General features: G+C 44.2%; 2 protein-coding genes across 3 annotated transcripts; one reads left to right on the top strand and one right to left on the bottom strand.

Moving 5' to 3' along the window:
• Positions 1-345: 345 nt before the first annotated feature.
• Positions 346-4,098, bottom strand: cd2bp2 (CD2 (cytoplasmic tail) binding protein 2). The gene is made up of 7 exons (XM_018732690.2): positions 4,061-4,098; positions 3,294-3,369; positions 2,974-3,100; positions 2,685-2,842; positions 1,217-1,772; positions 910-995; positions 346-695 (listed from the first exon to the last, which is right to left on the bottom strand). The coding sequence occupies exons 2-7, from the start codon at positions 3,366-3,368 to the stop codon at positions 585-587; spliced, it is 1,113 nt and encodes a 370-aa protein (XP_018588206.1). The 5' UTR covers position 3,369; positions 4,061-4,098; the 3' UTR covers positions 346-584.
• On the top strand, positions 3,901-11,940 carry pheta2 (PH domain containing endocytic trafficking adaptor 2). Of its 2 annotated transcripts, none has more exons than XM_018732692.2 (4): positions 3,901-3,930; positions 5,954-6,052; positions 10,362-10,665; positions 10,963-11,940. In XM_018732692.2, the coding sequence occupies exons 2-4, from the start codon at positions 5,972-5,974 to the stop codon at positions 11,367-11,369; spliced, it is 792 nt and encodes a 263-aa protein (XP_018588208.1). In that variant the 5' UTR covers positions 3,901-3,930; positions 5,954-5,971; the 3' UTR covers positions 11,370-11,940. The 2 variants fall into 2 exon arrangements, with proteins under 2 accessions (XP_018588208.1, XP_018588207.1); XM_018732691.2 differs by lacking the exon at positions 3,901-3,930 and adding an exon at positions 5,459-5,739.
• The last annotated feature ends 340 nt before the right edge of the window (positions 11,941-12,280 follow it).

Genomic DNA, 12,280 nt, shown 5'->3' with positions numbered 1-12,280 from the left:
CAAAACCAATCAAATTTGGAAGTGTTCACGATAATCCCGCCTCAAATGATCCTCCAACAGTCAAACCAATGAGGGGAAAAAAACCCGCCTTGAGTTAACCAATCAAATTTTTAAAGGAGAACACGTCTAGCAAAAATCCGCGAATCGAGGAGTAAGAGAACGATCTTTGTTCTCTGGAGAGCGAATGAGAGGCTTTACCCAATGAAAAGGCCGTCTACTTGTAGGCGCCATCGAGCCGGACGGGATTAATATGACAACAAGGCAGAAGTGAAAAACAAACATGTTTTTATTAAAATCAAGGACTTAAAACCTTTACAACAAAACAAGATAATGATGGATATGCAAACAATATCTAAACAAGGTCTTAATATCCACTAAACATATCTGCAATGTGCATGTGTCAGCATGTCACTCAGTTATCCATATAACTTGTTTCCCCCTTCACCACATAAAAAAATAAAAAAGAGACAAGAATGGACCTTAAGTAGTCTTATTTAAAAAAGCTGCTTTGGACTCTTACAATCAAACTCCAAACAAATGTTCTTTTACAAATATGCATGTCAACGTGTATCATATGCATCTCTTCATGTGTAGAGCTCAAAGTCAAGTCTTTTTGAGTTGTAGAACTGCGTGTTTCCTTGTCCAACCCTCCTGCAGTAGACGCCATTTTTGAAGTGGCCCTCATTCACCCAGGCCTGAAAGAAAAGAACAAACTGATTTGCAAGCTTTGTCTATGGTATGTCATCAGAACAGAAGTATTTGCTACAAAACAACCGCAGAAAAGAAATTCTTCCTGAGCTTAAGATACTCTTATCAAAAACACCATTTAATTTTTCTGTCATGAATATAGCAAGGAGTTTGACCTTTCACCATCTTTAAAAAGTGCAGGTTCATAATGACTTGTTTTACCAGCATCTGCTGACTGCTGAATGGGCCATAGATCTCTGAATTTTCATCATTGTCCCACTTATATTCCCACATCACGTCATCGCAAACTGCAGAAGGAGATACCCTGTCAGCACAGTCAAGCAAACACCAGCAATATTTTCTAAATCAAGAACAGAGCCACTATATGTAAGTGGAAAAGAGCACCATGGATAAATAACTACAATGTTCAATGCAGAAAAATGTGTACTGCGAGTATGTAAAACAGCAGTAATATCCAAACAAAGTGTACATTACATTTTGATGAACAGATCACGTTTTTATAACTTACCCCTTCCTCCATCATCTTCTGTCACCTCCTTTTCTTTCTCTTGTGCCTTCTTCCCATCAATTTCATCTGCAAACATGTCTAGTACATCATCCTCATCACCCTCACTCTTTTCTTTTTGTTTTACTGCAGTTTTTGTCATATATGCCAGTTTCTCATAGGTTTGCTGGTAAATCTCATACTCTCCACTCCCGACCAGTCTGTCTGCCAGTGCCGTGAGCCTGTCTAGCTTCTCTGCATCACGGTTTGCACCTTCTTCCTGCCCACCAGTCTTCCCTTTTCCCTTCTTCTGACCCCCCATTCCTCCAAGTCTCCTCAGTGCCCGGGCAACAGTCTCCCCCGGCAATAGAAGCTCAACGACTGCTTCTACAAGCTGAAGATGGTTAAGAGACGCCAAGGGATCCTCAACCACTTCAGGTTCTGCCTCATTTTCCTCATTATCAGCCTGCTTCTCTTCTCGCTGTTTCTCTTCCTCAGCTTCATCTTCATCCCCAACCCTCCTCCTCCTCTTGGCTGCAAGACCTTTCTTTCTCTTTACTGGTTGTTCCTTTATTTTCACCTGAGAGAGAACAGATGAAAAAAAGATTGTAAATATTATATGGTGTTTCACAAAAAGGGGCCGTGGTGGCGCAGTGGCCTCTGGGGTTCAAGTCCTGCTTGGAGTGCATTGTGGCAGACTGGCATCCCGTCTGGCGTGTGTCCCCTCCCCCTCCACCTTTGCGCCCTACGTTGCCAGGTTAGGCTCCGGTTCACCGCGACCCTGCTTGGGGCAAACGTTTCAGACAGCGTGTGTGTGTGTTTAACAAAGGACACCGATGTGCAACAAAATTAATAGAAAGGCTCACCCATTTTCCACTTAAAACTAAGTCTTGTCTCAGAGTTTGCAACAAAGGGAGTCATGAGTGACTGTAAAAGTGATCAAAAAGTACACCCAAATTGTTAATCAATTACCACCTGGTAATTTAACTCTGATGGAAGTACAGTTGAAAAAGTTCTCAGACACACAAAAATACTGTGTGAATACTATCATTTGACTTCACTGGAAGCCCCTGTTCAGGAAACCAACAAACAAATATCACAAATAGGACAGGGAAACACAAATTCACCTTTTTGTGACTAATTTGATATTGTACAATCTTTTAGGTCACTCAGTTTAACATTTTCACAAGAAACAACTTGTTTATTTTCATGGTCATACAGAGGAGCTTGGAGATGAGCATATTATAATGAATGCCCAGTCAGCCCTTGTACCTTAGAAAATCTGAAGAATCAACAAGAAAATTTCCCTTCTTTGGATCTCCAGATGACACCAAATGCTGCAAAATTTTCTCTTAACAGAGCGTGTATAAGACCTGCATCCATGTTTTCACAGCCTTAGCTGTCTGATGGCAACAGCTGCGTATGCATGTAATTTGTGTTTAGCAATGCTGAATGTTTCAGTGTACATTTAAAAAAAAAAATTTTACAGTACCCAGTCAATATTGTCAAGCCAGTTGTCTCGAATTTTGTCCTCTTTCTTCACAAAGTAGTTTCCCTCTGAGTCAAAATGCCCCTCCTGCATTTCCTCTTTCAAGTTAAAGGGTGTTATGGGCACCCCTTCATCACAGTCAATAGTGGCCTCTTCCTGACCTGGTAGAGAAAAAAACAGGTTTAAACAACTGCTGTTTAGAACTGACTGACGCTATTTTAGAAAAAAAGCCTAAGATCACACACACGCGTGCACACACCACTCAATATAAATTCAAATAAGTCCCACAGACCCTCCACATCATCGTTGGCCAATATTTCGTATTTTCCATTTTCGCCTTCTCCCTCATCCTCCTCATCACTGTCAAGGGAATGTTTTTCTTTGAACCTTGAGCCTGGACCATTAACACTTTCACATATCTGGTAAAAAGACATTAGATGTGGTTAGGTACAAACAGGGCACGTATGCAGTTGTAAATGTCTGTTCTAAATTCAAGAACAGAATTTAAATAAAAAAAGAAGTATGCAATCCAGTCTCAACAAGTACATTATTAAATGTCTCCAGTGAGTGCTGTCTGATTCAAAGCAATGTTTACATACTGCAAGGCCTTACCTTCTTCTTTGGAATATCCTCTTCCAAAGTGAACTCGTCACTCCCATCTTCGAAGGTCACTTTTCTTTTGGACATGCTGATCGGGCACATTAAAGATAGGGTGTCAAGCTTGATGCGCGTGCACTGTAACATGAGTGTGTGTACTGTGGCGCTGTGGGAAACACAACAACGAACAAGACAACCTACAAACAACAAAGCAGAGAGAGTGCAGCTGCGATACAGAAATGGTTCCGACTTTGCGATCTCTCGCAGAGATGTCGCTCCTTATTTATCACCAAGTCTTCCAGTGAGACACTTAAGTCGGTACACACATGATGGATACGCCTTCGAAACGTAAGTTAGTAGCTGTGTGTAAAATTGTCAGTCAGTGAGTGAGTCAGTCAGCGGAGGAACGACTGACTCGCGATCGCCACTGACTGACGGTGGCACTGTTAAGATAATAAAACTTTTATTAAAAGCGACACAATTCCAACACAGTCTACACAGCAATGTTAAAAAAGCTATATGGGTTGTACAAAAAATAGAAATAAGTCACTCCGGTTCAGAACACAACCGTGGCGTGAATCGAGCTAGCCGAGCAGACTGGCTAGTAGTAGTCTTCTACAACGACGTGGAGTGGGAAAATATCGAAAAAAAGGTAAGACCGGTGAACTAAGCAAGGATATTTTTATAATGTATTAGTCACATAAACGTGTGCACAATCTCAAAGACTAGACATCTATAAGGTGTATTTCTTAAATCAATTAAAATAGAACCGTTGATTTTACCTGCGTATGACTGTTTACGTCATGAAGCGCCGTCGCCAAGAAGGAAGTTACGTATTAAGCGAGCGACCAAATAACTTTTTAAAAATTATTATTATTTTTATTAAACAATTCAAACACTAACAATACAAGAACATTAATGCAGAATAATCAAACCTAGCCGGGAGAAATAAAATAAATACAAAAAATTACAAAACACTCCAATAACCATTACATCAACACCTTAATTAAAAATATTACAACGATTAGAAAATTTGGACCTGTGTATAATATCTGGCTAAAATGATTAATAAATTAATGATAAATGCCTGTTTCCCCATACTTCTATCAAAATGAGAGTCCAAACGGTACATATTCATAGTAGTGTAATGCTGCAAAATCCTTACACAGTTTATCAATTATACATTTAGAGACATCTCTCCACAGCTTTTTGGTACAACAGCGCCAGAAGAGATGAGGCACAGTCTCTGGGTGCAGGTTACAAAAAGAACAATCAACCAATTTTCCTAAATTCTTTAATAAAAACAGAAAATATAGGTTTTTATTAGCAAGTTTGGATCTGTTTATATGATATCTGGCTAAAAATATTAATAAATGAATCAACATCTATCCCATCCTTGAATCTTCTGAGAAAATGTTTTACAAGGTAGAATTTGTGTATACTGTATATCAAGGGGGGGTGCGTGGTGGCGCAGCGGGCTTGGTCAGCCCAACGGGGTCCTGCTCTCTGGTGGGCTTGGGGCTCGAGTCCTGCTTGAGGTGCGTGCCCCGCAACGGACTGGCGCCCCGCGCCCCCGGGTCAGGCCCGGCTCGAGGCGACAAGCAGCCTCAGGCGTGTGTGTGCGATTCCCCCAACGCCATAACGATCTTCAGCGCAGTTCCTCGGTGGTTTGAACCAGCTGAAAAGTGTGTACCGCCACCTAGTGTCTGCAGGTGTAAAATTCTTTAGAATTAAGACAAGAAAGTTTTCAGATTTTTCGTACAAGAGTAATTAAGAAAGCTGTTTTTTTTTCAAAAGAAAATAAATCATTGCTTCTCTTACAATACTTTCGGCTTAAGAGAAGAGATTTGCTGTGGTGCATTAAAATACAAATGACGTATCTACCATTGGAAAACAATGATTTTGTAAATCAAGTCATATTTTACAGACAGCCATGAGCTTTGCATCAAGTACAAGAAACGGGAGTTCGGTGCACATAAGTTCTACATTTTGCACTTATACGTTTTTTAGGTTGTTTTTTCACCATATTCTCTCAAGCAATTCTATTTCTATTTTCAAACCATCTTCCAACTGGCAACTCACGGTAGACGCATTTATTTTCTGTTGTACTGCACAGGTTTTCAAACAAGTTATCTCTCTACAAAGAAAAAGAACAACAAAACACAGCATTGTTAGAATTATTGTTATTAATTGAAGATCATCATGTGCGCTGCGCGGCATACAGCAGGAAAGGAGAAATAGGGGCGTTTTTTTCAACGCCTCCCCGCAGCGCCAAGAAAAAAGGGCTCGTGGCCGGAAGTGAACACGAAAACATTCACACTTCTCACAGAAAATATTCATTTTTACATCCATGTGGGATAATGTACCAAGCTGAAGGCGCCCGCAACCTGTGAGAAGTGAACGGTCCTAAATGCGTACTGTCCGACACAAGAATACGGACAGACACACACACACAGGACAGGTAAGGTGCGGTTTTTACGAAAAAAAAAAAAAAGACTGAAATGAAAAACACGGGAAGTATCACGCGGGTTTCCTTATTTCGGTTTTGGAACATGTGCTGAAGTGAACGGAGGACTGGTCCGTGTGCTCCAGACGCGATCTCATTCCTAAGTTATTAATGCTCGTGTGTGGCAAAAACTACACGTACGTTTAGTTTTTCATGTGCATTTCCCCAGTAGTGGAAGAGAGCTGTGATGAAGATACATGGAAAGCTGCTGTCTCACTACCTGTCCTGCTGCTCTCCGGTGGATAAGGAGGGCTATCTGTATAAGAAGGTAGGTGCTTGTGAAGGGCCACCAGGGGGCGCGGTAGTTAGAGCTGCTTCCACTCGCAGGACACGGCTCTCAATCCTGCCTGCTGTTGTAGACCTCATGAATGAACTGCTTGCCCTGAATTGCACCAGCAAAAATGACCCAGCTGTGTAAATGGTAATAAACACTTTATTTTTTACAGAGCCCCCTCCTTCTCACTGAGCCCACTCAGAGCACTGGACAAAATTCAGGACATTCCACGCATTATGGATAAAATACAAGATACAAGTCACAGCACTTGTAGCTATAACTAATAAGCTAGCTGGCAGTTGAGGAGAGGGGGGGGGAAGCTCCCATTGTGAAGAAGAGGAGAAAAATAAACCTCTGGTGGTCCGAGTACAATCCCATGGCTTTTTATTATTAATATTATTAATAATGCTAAATGACGAAACTGGCTCTTGACACGTGGAATGTAACCTCGCTGGGGGGAAGGAGCCGAAACTGGTGCGGGAAGTTGAGAGATACCAACTAGATATCGTTGGACTCACCTCCACTCACAGTGTTGGCTCTGGAACCAAACTCCTCGACAGGGGGTGGTCTCTCTTCTACTCAGGAGTTGCACAGGGTAAGAGGCACCAGGTGGGTGTGGGGATGCTCACAAGCCCCCAGCTGGCTGCCATACAGTTGGAGTTTATCCCGGTGGATGAAAGGATCGCCTCAGTGTGACTTAAGGTCACAGAGAGGAAAACTCTTGACTGTTGTGTGTGTGCTTATGCATCAAACAGCAGTTCAGAGTGTTTGACTTTCTTGGTGAGAGTGGGTGGGGTTCTGGATAGGGCTACACCTGCAGACTACATCGTCCTGCTGGGGGACTTCAATGCTCATGTTGGTAATGACTGGAAAATCTGGAGTGGGGTGATTGGGAAGAACAGCTTGCCCGATCTAAACTCGAATGGTGAAATGTTATAACAAACACCATGTTCGAACACAAGGATGCTCATTAGTGTACTTGGTACTAGAGCTCCTTGGGCCAAAGGTCAGTGGTCAACTTTGTACTCATTTTATCTGACTTGAGGCCACATGTCATGGACACTCAGGTGAAGAGGTGCTGAGCTGTCAACCAGTCAACATCTGGTGGTGAGCTGGATCAGATGGTGGGGAAAACTGATGGACAGACCTGGTAGACCCAAGCGTATACTGAGGATGTGCTAGGAACGACTGTCAGAGGACCCTGTCCGGAATGATTTTAGCTCCCACCTCTGTGAGAATTTCTCCCATGTCCCGGAGGAGGTAGGGGTCATGGTGTATGAATGGACCCTGTTCAAAACCTGGGAGCAAGGTGGAAGCAGCCAGGCACAGCTGTGACCAAAAGCTTGTTGGTGCCAGTCACGGGCAGCAACCCAAGAACCCGCTGGTGGATACCGGTTGTGAGGGAATCCGTCAAGCTGAAGAAGGAGGCCTTTAGGGCCTGGTTGGTACTGGGCAACTGACTCTGCAGACAGGTACTGGTAGGCAAAAAAGATGGCAGCAGCAATGGTTGCAGAAGCAAAATCTGGAGCATGGAAGGGGTTTGGAGAGGCTATGCAAAATGATTTTCAGTCGGCCTCAAAGGGGTTCTGGAGAACCATCCGGCTGCTCAAGATGGGTCGGAAGAGCTTCGCTCAAGTTGTGCTCAGCAAAGGTGGAGAAACTCTGACCTCAAATGAGGACATTGTCGGGAGGTGAAAGGAGCACTTTGAGGAACTCCTAAACTCGAGAGATATGCCTCACTTACAGGAGTCGGGGCCAGAGGCTTCTGGGGTATCAGAGTCCATTTCCCTGGTGGAAGTTACGGAGGTAGTTGAAAAGCTCCACAGTGGCAAAGCACTGGGGGTGGCTGAGATTCACCCGGAATTGATTAAAGCCTTGGATGTTGTGGGGCAATCATGACTGACATGCCTCTGCAATGTTGCATGGACCTCGGGGACAGTTCCCTTGGATTGGCAAACTAGGGTGGTGGCCCCTATCTTTAAGAAAGAGGACTGGAGAGTGTGTGCCAACTATCGGGGTATCACACTTTTCAGCCTCCCTGAGAAAGTTTATGCCAGGGTACTGGAAATGAGGCTCCAGCCAATAGTCGAACCTCAGATTGAAGAGGAACAATGCGGATTCGTTCTGGCCATGTAACAGTGGACCAGCTTTCACCCTCTCATAGACAATTGAGGGGGCATGGGAGTTTGCTAATCCGGTCTTCCTGTGTTTTATGGACTTAGAGAAGGCCTACGACCGTGTTCCCCAAGAAATTCTGTGGGAGGTGCTGAGGCCACTACTGCGGGCCATTCAGTCTCTGTACACACGGAGTGAGAGCTGTATTCGCATATTTAGCATTAAGTAAAGCCCGTTCAATGTGGTTGTTGAACTCCGCTAAGGTTGTGCCCTGTCCTCACTCCTGTTGTGGTTTTCATGGATAGGATATCAAGGTGCAGCCGAGGTCAGGAAGGCATTCTGTGTGGGGGCCAGAAGGTGATGTCTCTGCTTTTTGCGGATGATGATGTCCTTTTGCCACCGTCACATTGATGCTTCCAGCATGCGCTGGAATGGTTTGCAGCCAAGTGTGAAGCAGTTGGTATGAGGATCAGCACCTCCAAGTCTGAGTCCTTGGTTCTCTCACGGAAAAGGATGGCATGCCCCCTTCCGGTAAGGGAAGAAAATTTGCCTCAGGTGGATGATTTTAAGTATCTTGGGGTCTTATTCATGTGTGAAGGGAGAAGGAAGCATGAGATTGGCTGCAGACTGGGAGCAGCGGCAGCTGTAATGCGGTCGCTGTACCAGACTGTAGTGGTGAAAGGGGAGCTGAGCCATAAGGCAAAGCTCTCCATTTTCTGGTCGGTCTACATCCCTACCCTCACAAATGGTCATGAACTCTGGGTAGTGACCGAAAGAATAAGATCACGGATACAAGTGGCTGAAATGAGTTTTCTCTTCGTGACAGGGTGGGGAGTTCGGCCATTTAAGAGGTTCTCAGAGTGGAGCTGCTGCTACACCACACTGAGAGGAGTCAGCTGAGGTGGTTCAGGTATCTGATAAGGATGTCCCCTGGGCGCCTCCCTTTGGAGGTACACCAGGCACAGCCACTGGGATGAGATCCCGAGGTCGGCCCAGGACCCACTAGAGAGATTATATCTCCTAGTTGGCCTGGGAGTGGCTGGGGATTTCCCAGGTTGAGCTGGAGGAAGTTGCAAGGGACAGGGATGTCTGCGCTTTTGTGCTCTCCCTATTGCCACCACAACCCTAGAAGGACAAGCGGGCAAGAAGATGGATGGATGGATGGATGGATGGATGGATGGATGGATGGATGGATGGATGGATGTCTACCTGTGCTCATTCCTACATAGTATCAGACTTGTGTGAAAAATTCAAAACAGTAAAGTAAAAACAAAGAGATGAAAGTGATTCCCACTCAGTGAAAGCACTGATACCATGGTGACGATTCGTGGCACTTGGGCTCCTTCAACAAGTTTGATCTCGACTCACTCTGTGGGAAGCGTGCGTTTCCTCCCGAAGACATGTTTTACATTTACATTTATTCATTTAGCACATGCTTTTCTCCAAAGCGATGTACATCTCGTAGAAAATACAGTTTGTGCATTACCATAGGAAAAAGAGACACAGCTGCAGATGTGATTCTTAAGTACAGTTTGTTTCCTTCAATGTATGCAACGTTGTTCATCACACAAATAGCTGCATAAACTTTAGCAGAATATTGCTGATTTCTAATCACTTTCCCAGTAGTTTTTTTTAAGATATATATATATATATATATACACACACACACATCTTCAGAACCGCTTGTCCCATACAGGGTCGCGGGGAACCAGAGCCTACCCGGTAACACGGGGCGTAAGGCCAGAGGGGGAGGGGACACACCCAGGACGGGACGCCAGTCCATCGCAAGGCACCCCAAGCGGGACTCAAACCCCAGACCCACTAAAGAGCAGGACTGTGGTCCAACCCACTGCGCCACCACACCTCATATATATATATATATATATATATATATATATATATATATATATATATATATATATATATATATATATATATATATATATGAGTTGTACATCAGTGTACAAAAGTGTTTATATACTTATATATATATATATATGTATATAAGTATATAAACACTTTTGTACACTGATGTACAACTATTTCTCCATTTATGCAGCAGGACACTTTAATTTTTTAATTTAAATGTATTATTATTGAGGAAATTAATTTATAACATTTAATGTATTTTAATTAGTTAATTAATTCATTAATTCATGTTGGAAACTCATCTCCTCTTCCCCCCCAGAGCGAGAGGACTGGATCCTATCAGAAGCGCTGGTTTGTACTCAAGGGGAACCTGCTGTTCTACCAGGAGTGCCGAAGCGATGGCAGCCCGCTGGGGGTCATTGTCCTGGAGGGCTGTTCCATAGAGCTGTGCGAGTCGGATGAGCTCTTTGCCTTCTCCGTGGGCTTCGGTGGGCACGGCTGCGGCACCTACAGGCTTGCGGCCAAGGACCAGCCCAGCCAGGAGAGCTGGATCAAGGCTCTGCTGTCGGCCAGCCACGGCTTCCTGTCCATGCTAGTGAGTGATCTGGAGAGGCGTTACCACGGTAAGTGCTGTACAGGAACCCAGAGGATTGGGGAGGTGCCAAGTGAGTGTAACTGCAAGGTGAGCTCAAGTCTGGCATCTCTCACAGCTCTGGAAAGAGAACATCTGTCTAACATGTCAAAATAATCCTGTTAGTGGCACAGGAACCCTGACGCTGTGAGATGACCTCACTTTTGGTATTAGTAAAGGAAATTATTTTTGCCTCAGTGTCTAAATGCTTTCACTTCACTTGTTCACCTTCTTTCTTTCTTTCTTTCTTTCTTTCTTTCTTTCTTTCTTTCTTTCTTTCTTCGCACAGAGGTTGTAAGTGAAACATGTGGCTCAGCATTTTGTCAGCAAGCTGTAGATGGAAAGGGCTTCACCCCATTTCTGGCTTCCCAGAACTACAGACCCTCAGCACCGACAGGGGGGCAAAGCTGCCACATGAGCCAGCTACTTCAAGTCCCGCCCACCTCCAGAAGGAACACCTCCAAGATATCGCCAAAGCTCTGGACAAAGAGAACTATCGATGACAGAGCTGTGAATGAGCCAGCAGCAGCTGAGGTACGCGACGAGGCTTCAGGGGGGCCACCGTCTCTTGAAGACTTCTGCATGTTGCACGAGCTCTACGGAAAGGAGGTGAAAGACCTCATTGCTCTGCGGCAGATCATGGAGCGGAAGGATGAGAAAGATGTCAAGGATGAACAAGCTACTGGTTCTGGATAAAGGAGGAAGACAAGTCATGGAGCGAGCAGAAGGGACATCCTGGAAAACTAATAGCCATGAAGGTCATCTTTTGTTTCTGCTCACAACAAGAGCTTCCATAGTCTTTAATCAGGTCTTTTATCTCTTTTTACTAGGTTGGACACGGTGTACCCCCTTTAACCACCATCCAGCTTCCTTCTGTGGGCTCTTTCTAGTAATTGAGCTAAAAGTGAACTGTATGGTAAAAAAGTTCCATAAAAAATGACGATAACAGGTTTGATCATCATGAATGTTTAGCGAACACACAGCTGCTGTACAGGTGTGTTTTTGCAGCTGTGTTTGTGCTGTATGTACACACAAGCAGTATACATGTGTGCAGAGATTGGCCTTGCTCTGGGTCCTATATTCATGAGCCCATTGCAGGTTACAGTCAAGGAAGGGGGCAGGACTAAGGTTACGGGGTGAGAGGCTCTAAGCTGCCCTTGTATTTGAAGCCAAATGGGTCTTTTGGACAGCAAACCAAGTGAAGCACGAGCACCATGATCCTTGATGTCACTCTGCTGGTACGCTTTCATCACATTTCTGCACAGCATTGGCAGGGCCAAGGAACTGCCTCCAGCATGCTGCAGGATATAACCAGAGCTCCTTGTGGTCTTGGAGCACTTCCATGTGTGGTACAGATTGTCAACACGTTTCATGGTCTGGAGATGATGCAATGTCTGTGTGCTGAAATTATGTCATTGAAACTGATTCTTTTTCTTCTTTATACATGATATGCTTGATCATTTTTCCAGTGCTCCATTAGATTATTTTTTAGCAGAAAATGAAATGCTTTATGACTTTTTCCTTGTGCAGTTGTTAAAATGCACACAGCATCCACAAAGACTTAAAATGTAAAGAAAATCTGAAGGTGGTACAACAACATGAGCCAC

This window comes from Scleropages formosus, chromosome 3 (assembly GCF_900964775.1).
Source record: "Scleropages formosus chromosome 3, fSclFor1.1, whole genome shotgun sequence".
Taxonomy (NCBI): domain Eukaryota; kingdom Metazoa; phylum Chordata; class Actinopteri; order Osteoglossiformes; family Osteoglossidae; genus Scleropages; species Scleropages formosus.
Note: the sequence above shows the minus strand (reverse complement) of the source record. Positions and strands in the feature narration are given on the sequence as shown.